General features: G+C 44.1%; 1 protein-coding gene across 2 annotated transcripts in view; it reads right to left on the reverse strand.

Annotated features, from left to right (window-relative positions):
• LOC111145054 (myoferlin) overlaps positions 1-17,953 on the reverse strand; it is a 166,002-nt gene that overhangs the window by 43,596 nt on the left and 104,453 nt on the right. For both annotated transcript variants that reach the window (XM_022499667.1, XM_022499666.1), the window contains 8 exons: positions 17,381-17,505; positions 15,123-15,229; positions 12,604-12,796; positions 11,213-11,368; positions 8,080-8,211; positions 5,804-5,967; positions 3,433-3,547; positions 1,497-1,602 (listed from right to left, as the gene is read on the reverse strand). In XM_022499667.1, coding sequence (XP_022355375.1) covers positions 1,497-1,602; positions 3,433-3,547; positions 5,804-5,967; positions 8,080-8,211; positions 11,213-11,368; positions 12,604-12,796; positions 15,123-15,229; positions 17,381-17,505 — 1,098 coding nt within the window. The remainder of the gene's footprint in view (positions 1-1,496; positions 1,603-3,432; positions 3,548-5,803; positions 5,968-8,079; positions 8,212-11,212; positions 11,369-12,603; positions 12,797-15,122; positions 15,230-17,380; positions 17,506-17,953) is intronic.

Raw genomic sequence — 17,953 nt, forward strand, 5'->3', positions numbered from 1 at the left:
TGTGCCAGTGAATGTCCCTGCTCTTTTCACTTTGCTGCAATTCAGCCCAATGGAATGTAGCTCTGTTCCCCTGGATCGCTCTGCAAATAGCTTCCTTTGTGGCCTCGGCCTCGGGTTCTCCTCTCCTTTCATCCCAATTACCATTACTCATGATAATTAAGTGCATCTAAGAATAAAGCACAGTGCAAGAGGCAGCCGGGGACAGCTGGGGACAGGTGTGGCCTGTGTGGTTACAAAGCAGGTTTTATTATTATTTTTTTATTTTTTAAAAGATTTTATTTATTTATTTGACAGACAGAGATCACAAGTAGGCAGAGAGGCAGGCAGAGAGAGAGGAGGAAGCAGGCTCCCCGCAGAGCAGAGAGCCCGATGAGGGGCTCGATCCCAGGACCCTGGGATCATGACCTGAGCCAAAGGCAGAGGCTTTAACCCACTGAGCCACCCAGGTGCCCCTACACAGCAAGTTTTAAATCCCAGCATCACCACACGCTGGCTACTTACTAAAAAAGTTTCTTGCAGGTTAGTAAACCTGTCTATGGCCCAGTTTCTCTAGCATAAAGGTAAAGTACACTTTTTAAAAAAGAATTCATCAAGGTAATGCCTGCAAATCACTAGGACTATGCTTAGCACATAGTTTGCGCTCAATCAATGCTAACTATTATTATAAGGCTTGGTGTGTGCATCAAGATCAGCAAGGAATTCAGAATCTACTTGAACCCTTCTTTATCCAGGCTTGTTCTTTCATAAGGAAAAAGAATCAGATTTTCTCTTTTGGTATTTCCATATGTTATAGTTCATTTAACTTCAGATTACTATTATAGGAAAGGATAAGCACCATTAATGGAAGCTATGTCAATAATCTATATTACTTTGTGTCATTTATACTTCAAAAAAAAAAAAGCCGCAAAACAACCTGTATTATTGAATAGGGTGACTTTTTTTTTTAAATTCTTATTATTTATTCATGAGAGACACAGAGAGAGGCAGAGGGACAAGCAGACTCCCCACTGAGCAGGGATCCCGATGCGGGACTCGATCCCAGGACCCTGAGATCATGATCTGAGCTGAAGACAGCCACTTAACTGACTGAGCCACCCCAGCGCCCCTGAACAGGATGACTTTCAAGGCATTTTACAGTCCTTCTTCCTGAGCCCCAGGGTCCTGGGTGTGATGTTCCCAGGGGGCCTCTGGGGTGTGATGAGAACAGAGAGCACCCACATTCCACTTCCTTCCCAGATTCACATCCTGGATCCCCAGCCTCTCAACGTGCAGACACCAGGCTCACTGTGATCTTGTATTTTTCCCTCTTGCTTCCCCGACCTGCACCTGTCCAAGTCCTTCCTTGTCCTTTGGATTTTGCATCTGAATAGTGACAGGTACTATCCAAGACGGGACTGTCACAGCCCAACAGAAGTAGGACTCCTCCCCCTAAGGAAACTTCGCTCTGGTTAACCTTGCTGCTGAGAACCCACCAGGTATTAGATCTAAACTGTTACCTTTCTCATCCACGGCACGATTTATATCATATACCCATGCATCATCTTCCCACTCCCAACCTGGAGGGCATGTCAACTCGCCGGGTGACGCTGCTTTATCACCGTTCTGTAGAAAGTCAAAACAAAACAAAACAAAAAATGAAGAAAAGTAAGCCAGAGTGTCAGGTGAGATGCAAAGGGGAGAGACCCCTCACACTCAACAATGGGTATTCACATGCTAACTTATGAATCTCTGATCTCTATGCACAATCGCTACAAAAAAGTCGCTTTTTAGAATACCCTCTGTTTCCACTATTGGGGGTATTGTTGGGTCGAACCATGGGAAATTGGTGCTGTAGATAAAAAATGGTCAAATATCAGCAATTTCATAAGGTTCAACTTAATATTATGAAATGGCACAACTCTCTTTATGAGGAGTTATATTGGAAAGAAACCATCAGAGATGGATAAAGCATGAAAACACATGTTTTCAAGCACAAGGTAATGTCACTGGAGGTTCTAGATGCTCATCATGTAAGACTGAGCAAGGTTTAGGTTAAATACTTACTACATTAAAACTGACATTTGTGAAAAAAAGTTCCTAAGAACAGAAATAAAGGTGATCCATAAACATATGGAAAATGCTCAGTCTAACTTTATTTTTTCAAATTTATTTTCAAATTATTTATTTATTTAATTTTTAAGTTGGGTTGGGGGGGTGCAGTGTGGAGGGAGAGTCAGAATCTTAAGCAGGCTCCTTGCCCCTCACTGAACCCTACATGAGGCTCGATCTCATTACCTGAGCTAAAATCAAGACTCAGATGCATAACTGACTGAGCCACCCAGATGCCCCCAGCTACACTTAAATTAAGAGTAGTGGGGTGGGGGCTGGATGGCTCAGGTGGTTAAGCATCTGCCTTCCGCTCAGGTTGCAATCTCCAGGTCCTGAGATCAAGCCCCACATCGGGCTCCTGGCTCAGCGGGAAGTCTGCTTCTCCCTCTCCCTCTGCCTCTCCCCTGCTTGTGCTCTGTCTCTCTCTCAAATGGATAAATAAAATCTTTTAAAAAAATTAAGAGTGAGAAAATGGAAAGGACATCAGGGCACTGACAAAGTTGTTGGAATAGGGGTAGTGAGTGTTTAGGAAAACAGCCCTTGCATATGCTGTTGCTGGAAATACAAACTTACACAACCTATCTGAAAGTGGTGTGGCAATATTTACTAAAACGCACATGCACTGAAATCTGACCAGACCATTCCAGGGATCTCTCCTGGGGATAAACTTTCACAAGCGAAAAAAAAATGAAGTGAATAAGGATGTTTACCACTGCACGGCTTGAGAAAACCAAAGACTGGAAAAAAAAATAAAAATGTCCACAAGGAGAGGATATTTAAATAAATTATAGAGGGTGCACATAATAAGACACCCTGCAAGCATTTTTAAAGAAAGCTCACCGATCTATACGTATTAGTATGAAAGGACGCCCAGATATACTGTTATATGAAAAATACAAGTTGCTGATTCTATTTAGGTGTGGGGGAAAAAGAAGTTAGATAGTTGGTTTTAACAAACACGATTTCAGTGATTATCACTGCGGGATGGAATGTAAGTCTGGGAGAAGAATTACTTTTCATTTCCTCTGTGCTGTTAGTACATTTTGAAAGACATACGCGTTCCATTTGCTGTGATTTAAAAAATACATAAATATATACAATAAAAAAATTGCTCGACTCAAACGTTACCATGTACTAACATCTAGTTCAGCAGACCCCATGTCTTTTCTAGAGAAAATAATCAGAGGTGCACTGGTGTGGCTTCAACCTAAGGCAAGGCTATTCAGGACACGAGACAGAGCAAGAGAGAAGGGGAGGCCGTGCCTTGTGGTCCGTGGATTCGGAGGTCACGGTTCCCAAGAGTCAGGGTTTGAGGCTGTCTGGGGTGGGGGGCAGGCCACTCACCGCATCGGTGTAGGTGTCCTCGGCTGGCTTCCACTCGCCCCCGGGGTAGCGACTCTCGTTCTGGTACACTTCATCTGTGAACTCCGTGTGACCCGCGTCCGCCTCGGTCAGCAAGCTGCGGGCCAAGCTCACGTTACCAAAGGAGCAATGGTAGCCAACAATCCCAGCTCTGCCCTGTGGTCGGGAAACATCTACTCAGGTTCCCTCCTGACGCTAGCCCTTGGGTTCTCCACCAAACCCTTCCTGCTAATAACTTCTGACATTCTTTTGAAGAAGGGGCCTGCGGGAACAATGAGACCTAAAGCACAGAGGACCCCTCAAGTTAGCAGTAATCGGGGTGGGGACTGGGAAAGCAGTCTTGTGGGCAGCTCCTTATACAGACCTCATGTTCCGTATTTTTGTTTCAGTTCAGGGCCGTTCAGCTTTTTTGCAGCAAAAAGCCTGGCTAATAGCTCAAAAGAATAGGATGTTGTCCATCCTCATTCCCCCTATTTTAAAAAATGGAGTGGAGACAGTCTCATGAGGCCAGGTGTGGAAATTTTTATTCATGACTTGCATGGTCTACATAACACAAGCTGAAGGGAGGAGTTTAAATTTTCTGGATAATTCCTAGGTTGACGGCCAAACCAGGTCATTTAAGACTCCAGACTCCATTTAGGTACTTAAGAACCCATACCGACTCTCTGCCATGCCAGCTTTGCTCTTGGATTTGGAATTATTTTGACAACCCATAAAGGAAAGTATAGAGGCTCCAACTCTGACTTAAGTCTTCTGCCAGGGACCCGCTCAAGTGAGCTTTCTTTTTCTTTTCCCTGTCCCGACATCTTTTCCCTGCCGAATCCTCCCCAAGAATCAAGCACTGGAAAGAAATCAGAATAGAAGTGACCCCAACTATTTGTATAAATTTGTATAAATTTAGCTCATCCCATCATTTTCTGGGCCCCAGAGGAGGAGAACAGAAGATCTGGCTGCCGCCTCTGGGGTCCCATTGAGCCCTGACATGCTCTGACCCTCCGCTTTTCCAAACACAATGCCTCCGCCTTTCCCTGTCCTCACTAACCTTCCTTCCTTCTCTCCCATTCAAATCCTATTTCCCTTCTCCTCACCAGCAACCCCAACTCTATCCAAAGCAAGCTGTTGTGGGTTAAAAGCAATCATGAGCAATCATCAGGGCTTAACACACCAGACCAGACCCAGCACACTCATTTCCCTCCTTCCCTAATGCCTGTGATCACAGGAAACAAATGTGGACAGAGAGGAAGAACTCTAGTTTGAGGCCTTGAAATCCAACTTCACAAACTTGTTTCCTCCAAACTCAAGTATGCTGTCATGAGGTGGAGAAGAGGGAGCTCTGACTCTGATGCCGTTGGCAACATTCAGGGACCCAAACTCCAGGGGATGTATACTTGCCTCCTCTCTACTGTTCCTTTTTTTAATAATATGCTTTTGAGACACAATTCACATATGATACAGCCCACCCATTAAAAGTGTACCCTCTACTGTTTCTCTGTTTCTTACAGACACACCAGCATAATAGTTGAGTGCTGGTTTTGGTGCCCAGGCTGGACTGGTAGCACCTACAACCTACGTGTTTTGGACATGTTACTTAATCTCTGTCAGTCTCCATTTCCTCACCTGTTAAGTGGAGATAATGCTACTATTTGTCAGGAGGTAAGTCTATATGAGTTTCTGCAGTGTCAAGGATATTTATAGGAGGAATAATCTTGGAAGACAGAGAGACAGTGTCTCTCATTCTCTCTCAAGCAAAAGGCCAGCATGCTTGCTTGCTATCTATTATAAAAGGTTCAGGTTCCCTAAGCTCAGGTTCCTCTCCAGTCATACAACCACTTCATGGTTAAGTGTCTGACCATCTCCTTGTCGACCTGTGGGAACTGGGGCTGTGAGAACAAGAGCAGATGTGAATACTGATACTGCTATAGCTGTTGGCAGTGAAGTCCTTTGTCTCTGACCCAGGAGTCCTGTGTCTCCTGCCAGTGTCCATGAAGTATGGCAGGTGACCTTGTTAACTTGCAAGTAAGCTAAAAATCTCAGACCCTTCCTAGTTTTTGACAACCATCTACCCTGTAGGGCTAGAGGCCAGATTCAATAAAGTAATTAGTACATTGGTGCTTAGCTCACTGCTTGACACATTCAGGCAAAATAAGTCAATAAATGTTAGTACCATGTGCTTTTTATATTCCTTGTTTTATTATGGGGCACCAATAACATATTTTAAGTTTCTGTGGACTTGTTTTGCTCAGTGGATGTTATATGAATATTACCAAGAACAATGATGGACAAGATTCATTAAGCAATTTCTAGGGAAAGGCTTCATTGTCATCCTTTTTTCTCGAAAAATGGAAAAACTTACCTTCTTTCAGGATCAACTATCCAGTCTCCTTCCCATTCCCAGCCTTTTGGAGGCAAAAAGAATTCCCTCTTGAGTTTTATTTTTCCTGTGACATCAGAAAATTTGTGACGACCCACTAATCCAGAAGTGCCCCATTTTCCAAACATAAGAGCTTGGTTTTCATACTGTTAAAAACAAATTAGAGAGAAACCATCAGAGAGAAGGAAATAAAGCCCACTCATAAATTTTTAAGCCCATTTTAGCTAAACCGTGATAGAAAGTGAAAAAATTTTATACCCAGAAGGCATGGACCTAACTTGGGCTGCTACTAATTATGTAACTTTGGGTAAATCACTCATCCTTCTAGACTCAGTATTCCCATCTGTTCACTGGGGATAATACCACAGTTCCCATAGAATTGTTCAAATGTGCAGTTGAAAGTACTTTGTAAATAGTGATGTATCACACTAATTGCTTCCATTATTATACTGAATGGCTCCAAATGGTTCTCTGAAGCCAATTTTTGAATACCCATAAATCCTCAATTTATGAATGTGCAGGCTTCTAAGAATTTATTTGTTAACAGTCTACTGCCTAGAACCTGGGGCACATTTCCATACAGAATCAAAATTATAATTGATGGTGCATTTCCCAGGCACTCTATAAGGAACCAGTGTGACATATGAAGGTCCTTTAAGGGCCTAACCTTTATGGCACCTGAAAGTTCTGTGCCTTCATCCCCTCTGGAATATAGTGGGGATGAAGACCAATATCATTCTAGAAACAGGTTTAGTGGCAAAGACAGAGTCTTGTTTACAGAACATTTCTAAGTTAGAAGTTATAAATCTACAATGGTCTGCTCTTGACTCTGTCAACCACCAAAAGGGCTGAGATTTGCCAGTGGTGAGTGTCCCTGTTTGGGTGTCAGCTGAAACTTCCATTTTTCTGCAGATGAGCCCGCTGAAATGATGATTTGCAAGTGACAGAGAAGTCTGAGGTTGAAGAAGGAAAAAGTATGAGTAGAGGTTTGATGGGGAAATTGGGTTCAAGCAGACACAACAGTACCTGTCTCAGATAGACGTTCTGAGCCTTGAAAGGAGATAAGCTCGAGGAAGCAGCTAAAGAAGCTAGACCTGGGGACATGTGCATGGCTCCTTTGGTTTCTAAGTGACAAGGACACAGAATGGAGGAGCAGGGTGTTTCCACTACTTCTGCTTGGAAGCCAGCATGGATATAGTAGAATCTAGACAAGAAGTTGGCAAGACTGTTAGCACATGTGAAGCACCTCAGAGACTTCCAGAAATGTGGTAGGGGAGGGTGGTGCTGGGGGATTCTGCAGAGAACCGAGGTCTAGTATTGGCGCAGGAAGGCAAGATCCAGTGAAATGTCCACTATTGTTATTAACGTGTCCCTAATGGTACTCCTAGGTTGTGAGAATCTAAAGAAATTAGAGTCAAGCAACTGAAATGCACGGATCATCTCTTTAACATGAGTTGGAGCTAGAGTCTGAGCTATGCAGGGAAGGGTCTAGAAATGGGAAAGGAGGCCCTGGACTGGTTGATCCTTGCTCAGTACTAGCACCTTCCAGCTTAGCTCTAGCTTCAGAGCTGGAGGGCAGGCTGATGCCAAGAAACCCTCCACAAATGCCGGAATGAGGGTCTCCTATATGTGCGCTGATGCCTACTCCACACTGCCCAGCTAACCGCACATAAATGCCCGTGGTCCAGGGCCTCCCCTGTGGCTTCCAGCCCTCCCTCTATTTATCTTCAATGGTGCTTCCAAGTCCACGCTGTAAGGGCCTTGTGTGGCTCCCATGTGTTTCATTGTTTCTCCAAGTGGTCCACTGAGGCCCCACGTCCACCCACAAGGGAATCCTTGCTGCTGCTAATCCCTCTCTCAGTGACACAATCGGAAATCTCCAGGGCGGCCCCGGCAGTCGGAATCTTCAACAGGATACACAGTTTTAAAATCACTTAGGGAAGATTTCCCTACAAGAGGAATGCGTCCTCTGCCTTCCAAAGACCCCCAGCTCCAAGCACGCCTCTCCACGTCTGTACCTCCCTAGCACCCTCCTTACTGGGTTGTCTACGTGTGAATCACTCTGGTGGGTCCTGATGTGGACAAGAAAACCTCCCGTCAGTCCTTCCCCGTCCCCCCAGATGAAGGTCCCTCGGATGGGATTTTAGGTAGTACTGATGGCCGGGTGCTGAAGGATGAATGCTTTCTCTAAGGACAAGTAACAGGAACACCCCCACCCTACCACCAAGAGGAAAAGCCACTGATGTCACTGAAGGTACCATTTCAGCAAAGACGGTGAACGTTCCTTCTGCAAAGCTATTGAACTTCTTCTCCACAGCACTCAAGCCCAGCCAGATGTTCACTCGCAGCTCCACGGGCACCTTTGGTCCATGGGTTTTCTCCTGCGGGTACTGTGAGACACACAATAACACGCTCTGTGAAGTTGGGGGCAGCACAGGTTATGACACTGCGTTCCAGCCCAAAGCAGACTGAACATCCAAGCATCCCTCTCCCCAGTTTTATTTTATGTTTGCATAGTTCGAGCATTTCCAAATGACCCTACAAGCACAGATTATAATAACAATAAGAGCAAGGGTTCTCCAAATGTGAGCCATGGACCCCCATGTGTCCTTGAGACTTTTCTAGGAGGTTCTTGGAGTTAAACTGCTTTCCTAATAATAATACCAAGATGTTCCTTGTCTTTTTTGCTGGATTGATGGTGCAAAAGCCTACAGATGAGACTCTAGGCATTGCAGCCGCAGTCAGGGCAGTAGCACCAAACTCCACCCGTGGTCATAATCTTCTTCCTCACTCAGTGAAGAAAACAAATAACTAGTTCTACTTATGAATTCCCTCCATAAAACAGTAAAAATTACTAATCTTATCAAATCACGATTCTTGAGTACATCTTTTTAAATTTTTTCATTTTTTATTTTTTAAGTAAGCTCCACTTAGGACTCTGAGATCAAGAGTCACGTGCTCTATGGACTGAGCCAGCCAGGAGCCCAGTGAGTACATCTTAATATTTTGTGTCATGAAAGGGAAAGTAGACACAAGCCTCTTCTGCTGCATATTAATGTGTATCTTGAGAAAAAGCTCTTGTGCAATTGCTTGAAATGTGAATTGAATTAGCCTTTTCTTTTAATGGAAATCTTTTTTACTTGAAATAGCAACTGACAGACAAATATGATTATTCAGACTTGGGTATGGGGCAGAGGTTTCCTTGAACATAAAACAGGCCTGCTGCTTCAGGTATAACTGACTGCATTCTGTTGCCAATAATAAAATTCAGGCTTTCAAGTAAAAATGAGAATTTTGGAAAACATATCTGTCACGGTGAGCCTGATAGCATCCTGATACACAGAGACTTTTTGGATGAGTGATATTAATTAAAGTGATTTTCGTTCAACGTTGTAAGATGAAATGTGTCAACATTAGGAAGATCTGCATAACTCAATGAACTGATATTTTCTAAATGATCAATGCTAAATGTTACAAAATCATGCATGGACAATAGAATCATTCAAAGTACAAAATAAACCAACGGATTTCAATGCAGCTGAGAATGAAAAGTTCACTAGTATGGTTTCAAATTCCATATTGCAATCACCTTTTAGAGGTTACTACTTGAGTCTGGTGTTATACCAAAAATGTGTATCCACAATTATCTGAAAAGGATATTAAAATACTCTTCCCTTGTCCAATTACGTACCTATGTGAGGCCCAATTCTCTTCATAGACTTCTTTTATTTTTTAGAATTTTTATAAAAGATTTTATTTATTTGCGAGAGAGCACAAGCAGGGGAAGTGGCAGGCAGAGGGAGAAGCAGGCCCCCCGCTGAGAAATGGGGGGGGGGTGGGGGCAATTTCTATCCTAGGACCCTGGGATCATGACTGGAAGATACTTAACCGACTGAGCCACCCAGGCGCCCCCTCTTCATATACTTCAGCCAAACAACTTATTCTATCAGATCAACTGTAGAAGCAGATATGGTAATCCAGTTATAGTTCTGTGGAGCCAGGGATTAAAGAGGTTTGCAAAAATGTAAAACGCCCTTCTAATTTTGTAAAGAGAATGCAGTTATATTTTATTAAAAATATGTAATTTATATTAACATATAATGGGTTTAATTACTGTTATTTTAAAATGAAGTAATAAATATTTTTAAAATTTCTCATTTTAATTTCTATTACAGTAAATATTGATAGCTATAGCCCACACAGACAAAAGCTCTCTGGGGTCTTCAATAATTTTTTGAGCAAAAAACCCCTATGAATTCAACATCTCCCTAAACTGGATAATGAGTGTTAACAAAATCAATAAATACAGACAACATCGTCTTGAAAGCATTTTGCTCTTTATCCACCAGGTTCTAAAACCTAGCATGGAGAATACCATGTTGCCTCCTCCCCCACCCACTGTGAAATTTTATTTATTAATCAGTTTGCTTCCACCGACTGCTTACAGACACAACTGTCACTGTGGTTCTACCTGAAGTAAAATTTATTCCACCCAGAGATACGCAAAGGAAGATAATCACTCTGGTTCTATTTTCACTCTCCTGATTAAAGAACAATGAGTACATTTATTAAATATTAGAAGATATCTCCATGTTTTAAAAGAACACTGTCCCCTGGCTGCCTTTTTTTTTTTTTTTTTTTCTCTTTTTGATTTTTCTTTCTTTCTCCCAAATCCAAAGAACTGGGCTGGGGCTGGCCGGGGACAGGGATGCCAAACCATGCCCACGGAACTGTTTTGGATTTCTCGGTTTTCAGCCCTGGGCCCTCCCTTGGTTCTCCATAAGCACACACAGAGCAGTTTTTAATGCAGGGTCCTGGGGTGGGCTTACGGGGTCTACGAAGCTCCTGAATCATGTATTAAACATTGGTTGCATGTGAGATGTACACGCTTCTGTAAGAGAGAGCTGGTAGCTTCCACCAGGTTCTTAAAGGAGCCCATGACTCTAAAAATGTTCGGAACTACTGCTCTAAAGCAGCAAACTCAGTTCTCAATCCGAAGACCAGTTCGTGAGGGCACAGGCTGCACAGACTATCCCTATTACTTCTTTTTTTCCTACTTCCTGAACACTCACTGCAAGGGAAGGGAAGGAGGCCTTGCTTAGCACGAGCCATTAGAAATAAGAGGAAAATTCCTGCCAGAAAGCACGGCATTCACAATGGCACGTTAATATTAGCGTCACAGAGATCTCTCCAGAAATGTCCTTGACTGAATGCCAACAGACGCCCGGCCACTCTCTGGGAATTACCGCCCCGGGGGAAGGTGCCTGAAAATGGGTTGGAATTGATCACGATGGCCCTAGTCACTCCGTGATCAGCAAATAAAGCAGCCCCTTCCCGGGAATGCGGGTTGTGCGTGGAAGCAGTTCACAGTACACGGGGGTGAGGCCGTACCTTCAGCAAGATGGTCTGGGTTTTCCCGCAGTACTTGCCAGACGCAGTCTCGCCACTGGTGGAGTAGAGAACCTGATGGGCGGGAACGCGTGCATAGGCCAGTCTTTTCTCTCCCCGGATCATCCAGATGATAACGTCCGGCATGCTGTTCTGTGGCTGGTCACGCGGGCGGATGGAGACGGAGCAGAGCTGGAGTTAGTCTGCGAGCGGAGGGACCCGACGCCCTGCCCGATGGCTCCTCAGGGCTCCCCTTAGCCCAGAAACTCTGTGGGTGGGGAGCTGTCTGAATTCCGGAGTCACCCACCTTCTGGGACCACCCGGAGCCTGCGGGGCTGGGAGGCAGACCGCGGCTGGCCGGAAGGAACAGGGCGAAGCAGAGAGAAGCTTCGCCGCCCAAACCCTGCCCTCCACAGCTCTGAGAGGTATTTGACGAAACACCCCCTCTTCTCTCACCCACCATCTGAAGAAAGCCCTTGACAGCAGTCAAGGGTTACAGGATTCACACAGGTCATGGGACATAGACAAAGCATCCCCAGCTCACAATCCTGTGTTTGCCCAATTGGAGATATTCATTTAGGATTTTTTAAAAGATTTTATTTATTTATTTATTTGACAGACAAGTAGGCAGAGATGTAGGCAGGCAGAGAGAGAGGGGGAAGCAGGCTCCCCACTGAGCAGAGAGCTAGACGCAGGGCTTGATCCCAGGACCCCGGGATCACGACCTGAGCCGAAGGCAGAGGTTTTAACCCACTGAGCCACCCAGGCGCCCCTCATTTCGTTTTTTTTAAAACCTCCTTTTTTCTGATTATAAAGGGGATATACATTCACCATAAGGGAACTTTGGAAGTACCAAAACATAGAAAGCAGAAAATAAAAATTACTAACAATCCATGTTTTTGCACATGTATTTCTACCCACAACTATAGGACGATCCCCCTCTAGCTGAATCTCTGAAGCCTAGTCGGAGGGGTGTCCTACGCTCTTGGATTTCCAGTCCCCAGAGTGGGGGATGGCAGCTAACATTCGCCCAGCACCACTGTGTGCCCTGCACTGTGCTAAGCCCTTTACAGTCATCATCTCCTTGAATCTTCACAATACAGTGCTGTGAAGGTCTCCGTTTTATACATGGGGACACTGAAGCTTACAGAGGCTGCCCAAGTTTACACATGGTAGATTCAGAATTTGCAAGCAGGTCTTCCGAATCCCAAGCAAAGAGGGCACGTCCATTACCCATGAGCATCCCAGCCCAGTAACTCCTCAGTTGCCTGCTCTGTCAGATCTGCTCAATATCCCAGATACTAGATTCTCCAACCGCCTTCTCTAGCCGTGGTGCCATTCCACAGAATCCCTCTTCCATACCAACTGACCTTTGAGAAGTTTAAAAGTCCTACCTCTTCAGTCAGTTGGAGCAATTTTTCAAGCCAGTCCTCAATTTCCGCCAGTGTAGACTTCACCTCCGTGGCCTCAGACCTCATCCTCACAGCTGCCTCGTGGATTTGGGAGAGAGATCGGGACCGCAGCTTTTGGATCTGAGTGTCGAGAATTGTGACATTGGCTTTTCCTTCCAGAAGAGGCAATGTGTACCTAAAGAAAGAAAAGAAATGAAACAGATATTCTGCAGAACAGCTTTCTGGGTGTCAGAACTGTCGAATCCATTTCTGTTTGACTTCCATCTTGGGAGCCGTGTCTGTGGTGTTGGCAGAGCTGACCTGCTTGACAGATTCTGAGCATTGCGGGGGGATTAACGTTCCAAAGCAATTTCTTGGGTTTAACTCCAGACCCCGTGGAGTCACTGGAGAGAAGATGGAAACAGCTGCAGCATTTGGGAGGAACACGTCTTCCTTTCTTTTGCTTCTTAAAACCGGAGTACAGACCCACACGACGAAGGCAGATCACAGAGCATTTGGCAGAAGGGTTCCCAAGGACCACACACCCCCAGGCAGTGCGTGGAGGAGGGCAGGGGTCTCGGCAGGTCTGCAAACTCCTGTAACTTATTTTAAAATCTGTTTTCTGTGTTGGCAGGCAGTGCGACCTATGACAAAGACCCCATGCTTTGGAGCCAACCATCTGGGTACAAATCCTGACCCACCATTTACTAGTTCTGTGATTCTGAGCAGTTAATCTCTTTGTTTTTCTATCTTCAAAGAGGGGACAAGAGCATCTAACTGCTAGGGCCGCTGTGAGAATAAATGAATTCATATATGGAGAGCACCTAGAACAATGCTGACTGCTGAGTAAAGTCTGAATGATGTGGCCTTCGTCGTTAAGCTTTGTCTTCCTCATTATCCGTCTCATTAGATATTTGAAGGGGCCCATTAGTTCCCCAAAAGGTTAAGAACTACTTGTGGAGGCAAAGCTCCCATTAAAATGAGAAGTCTAGAACAGCTGAGCTGGGGCCAGAATTCACCTTCTTCTGCGGTCTTCCTCTCACCACAGCAGCTGGTGGGGCCTCTGGGTGAGCCTGTCACCAATTCCAGGAAGTTCTACTCACATTGTTTCTACCTAGAAATTCCATTGATTTGAATGTCCCCTAGCTGCTGCTGCTGCTGCTTTTTTTTTGGTTCCTGAGCTACTTAAATGAAGGAAATCCCAGCATGACTTCCTTTAAACACAAATTTCCTGTTACATCACATTAAAAAGATTCCATTTGATCCTTCAAAAACAGTTCACATCCATTTGGTTCAAAACCTGTGTCAATAGATGGTTCTGTGTTTTGCTCAGCAAACCCTGAAATTCACAGAATTTTCCACACGAAGGTATTACCAAATGTTTCTGTTTGGTTGGATTAGTAATTGTGGTAATAGGCTGGAAAGGTTAAATCCCTGGGATAATTCCTCGAGGCACAAAATGCATATGGGAGCCGCTAGCTCCAAAATCACACAGGAGACCTTCAATGAAAAGATGTTGCCTGTGTGAAGCATGTCGTGGGAAAAGTTGTGTGGAAAAACCCAGCTCTGGTTACCAAATACACCACTTCACCTCCTTGGGCCTCTCTTTGCTCACCCCTAAATAAGGAGACTGGGAGAGATGACCTCTTAAGACCCAGATTTAAATCCTCTGAATTTAAATGCCAGCAGGGCTCTGATCTCAGCGGGGCTTCAATGACCTAGCGAAACCACTAGAAGGCACAAGAAGACAGGGAGACTGAGGGTGTCAGCCCCGAGTTGGGGGTGGGGGGGGGGGGAACCATCCCTGGTTTTTGCTGCTTAGGAGAAGTTTTCAATAGGCTTTTCTTTTGTAACTTCCCTGTCCTCTGCACTATTAGTCAATATTTAAAATGAGTTTGGGATGAATCACTTCCCCCTTTGATTTCCAAATTCCCAGGGATCTGAGCTGTTTCCCCAAGTCACAGTCCTAAAAGGGTTTCCTGCTCAACTCAAATCTACTGGCTTTGTGAAGGGAGCCTTAGCCATAGTTCAATAGGCATTCAGTTAAAAAGGCAAGTAAAAAGGCTATTTCTAAAAACATGTTTGTGAACTAGGACTGTTATTCTGAATGGCAAAGTCAATGCCCCACCCTGAGGCCCCATTCTCTGTGGGAGCCAAGAGTCCCCTTTCTCCTGGCAGTGGGCACACAGGGATTGACGGGAGGGAGTCAGGCCTAGGCCTGCTCCCTCTTTCCGTCTCCCCACCGCTTGCCTGGGGCTGCCCTGGGAGGTGCTTCCAGGAGAGGCCTCCAGCCTCCTGGCCTCCCCTCCTGGAGGCTGCCTTAGAACTGGCCCGGAATCTGAAAGTGGAGCTTTTCCAGGTGGTGATTATTCAGAGACTCCTCCCAGTGACTAGGGCCTTTTGAGAACCTCGACTTTTTTTCAGGCAAACAATGGAAACAATTCTAGAGGGTCTTTGAGTCTTACAGTTCTAGAAAGGAAAGCATGACTGGGAATTCTGAGACAGGAACAAGGTCACTGTACCTTGTATCTTCTATAACTTCATCGATCAGCTTCAACCATATTTCGGCCAGCTGGTTTGCAGGAACTTTACCTTGCATCCCTGATTTCAGAGCCTCAAGATTCAATTGCTGGAGAGTTTGGAAAGAGGAAATAATTGGTCATTGTGCATTATGCTATTAAACTCAGTAAAGGTTGAACGTTTATCTTTAAGAAAAAAATGCACAAAAGGCTTAACAGAAAAACCAGAGCATTTAATTTTTTACATTTAAAAATGCTCACCATAGCTTAGCACTATTCACTTGTCTTCAAAATGCAATCAATGCTGACATGTACAAGTAATAGGACAATCTCTCCTACACCTTTGGCCTTTGAAACCATGTAAATATTTTATGTATACAAAAAGGAAATAAAATAAAACCAATAAAGATGGGGGAAGGAACCCCAACATGGAACATAGAACAGAAACAAATGACTGATATTGCAGATGAATAGCATAACTACACCAAACTAACCCAAATAACTTTTGAACATAATATTTTGATGATACACCCTCAGTTTAAAGAAAAGAAAGAACCATGAACATATCAAACTCTAAACTGATTTGCTTTTCACAGTGGTTTATCTGTGGATTTTAGGATTTACCAAATGAACAAACGAGGTTTCTCACTCTTGGAGAAAGGAGTTATAACTGTAGAAATCGGGAAGACTAGAATAAACCTGTGATATTAGAATGGAGTGGGAATTATCCTTATAAATTCATTGCTTTTCATATATTGGTAGGTCCAGAAATAAACTGACATGTGAAAACGTGTGTGCGTGCTCACGTTTAAACCTCCCCACTGAGAAGACCTCAAAGCAATGACATCTAAATGGTAGCGAGCTTTCTAGTACCCCAATGTTGGTTTTTACATGCTGTTCCACTAAAAAGAAATATAATTCCCCTGGAAGATGGTGATTTGGGCTGGGCAGGTAAGTACAAGATGAGCCCAGAACATACGTTCTGTCACTGTGAGCACCTGCTAACAGATGGAGGGCTCTCCGTGATTATTGAAATCCTGATCATGGGCAAACACCATCCTGTCCAGCTGAGCATGGAGTATGGACAGCCTGGACAATGTTGATGAATAAGGCTGACGAACACCCAAAACATCATCAGAATAGAGGGGTGACCAATTCTTTACTAAACTTCTCAAGACGGAGGACTGGAAGTTCATACCACAACTACACTGCATATCACTTGCAGCTTTGTTATGGGAACGATTATGCTTCAATTGATTTAAACCTACAATTCTCCTTCAATATTGTCTTCGTAACATAAAACAGTATTTTCAGGTTTTGCCATGGACTCTTTGTTCAGGTATATTCCAGGACCCCCACACATGTTGGTCCCACCCTGACAGAGGTTAAAGCTAGAAAAAATTAACACTAATGTAATCTGGAAATCAAAACACTAATAACAGACGGATTTTATCAGTACCTGATAGAAGTAATGTAGTATCTTTGACTTAAGACATATCCCAACCATGAGCCCCTTCTCATCAATGTCAACTAGATGGAAAATTACAGATACTGCATCTATGCAGTTTTAACCAGAAAGTACCCCCAACCTCCAAACAAGGTCCTCTAGTTTACAAAGAGAATATAACATGTCAGGCTCTGTTTCCTTGAGCCCAACTCTTCCCACAGTGGAGATTTTTACCCCATTAACAGTAAAGCTCTAAGGGCTACATGTTTCAACTGGAATGAACCATTCTCTACGCCACACCTCATTGTGGCAGAAACTGTGGGTTGTCCTCCTACTTCAATACCCACCCCCTCCTTCCTCAGTAAGAGGGCTTTTATCTGGTCATCTGCTAACCCAAGCAGTAGTAACTCAACCCATCCAAAGAAGGATGTGGCTGTGTGACTGGATTCTGGCCAACAGAGAATGAGCAGAAGTCAAGTATGTGACTTCTGGGTCTTTCCCTTCAAGGGAAAGGCCTGTGTCCTCTACTTCCCCATTCCCTTCCCTCAGGCTGGAGGGCAGGTGTAGCGGTAAGCCACCTCAACTGTGCAGACGATGACAACTCCTTAGTGATGGGAGAGCAACAACGGGGAAGGAGTTTGGGTCCTCATTACCACCGAACCTCTGTACCAGCCTTAGAACACCTACCTCAACTGTACAAAAGAACATTTATCTTATCATTGTATCCTGAGGTCTTGTGTTAGAGGGATCTAGCCTAAAACTAACACATAATTTACTGTTTGGTGGAAAGGAAATGTAGGAAAGATAAACTTACCAACCGTTCTGCCATGGCTAGGAGAATGTTTACCGCATCCAGGCGATGACTAATGTCCTCCCAGTAAGAAGTCAGGGTAACAACTGGCTTTGTGTGGGCCCAAGGCAGATAATAATAGTAGTTCCCTGGTGTAGAACATTGAGAGTTGATGAACACTGGACACTTAAACAATGCATTTATGCAAACTGGGCTACTGATCAATCTGTACCCGGAATGGTTTGGGGTGATCTGGGTTTTAAGTTTTATTTGAAGGAACTGAGGGATAGTTGTTTTGGAAATCTCTCTAAAATACCCTAGTAAACTGAATACAACAATTTTAGGATCTTGTAGTGGTTCAGGATCATATGTCTGAATATCACTGATGATTCCACAACATGGCAGCAGAAAATACACAGCATAGGGGGTTAGATTGTAGGTGTCTGCACCTGAAAAGTGCTATTCTAAGTAAATATTTTTGTTGGAATTGGGGCAAAAAAAAAAAAGTTTTTTTCTCTTTGCTAAAGCCTTAGCTGGATACATGGGGTTTGGTATTACTGAGAGCCTTATGATGGTTAAGAATTATCAGCCAACATT

This window comes from Enhydra lutris, unplaced genomic scaffold (assembly GCF_002288905.1).
Source record: "Enhydra lutris kenyoni isolate GAN:26980312 unplaced genomic scaffold, ASM228890v2 scaffoldscaffold12, whole genome shotgun sequence".
In the NCBI taxonomy this organism is placed as follows: domain Eukaryota; kingdom Metazoa; phylum Chordata; class Mammalia; order Carnivora; family Mustelidae; genus Enhydra; species Enhydra lutris.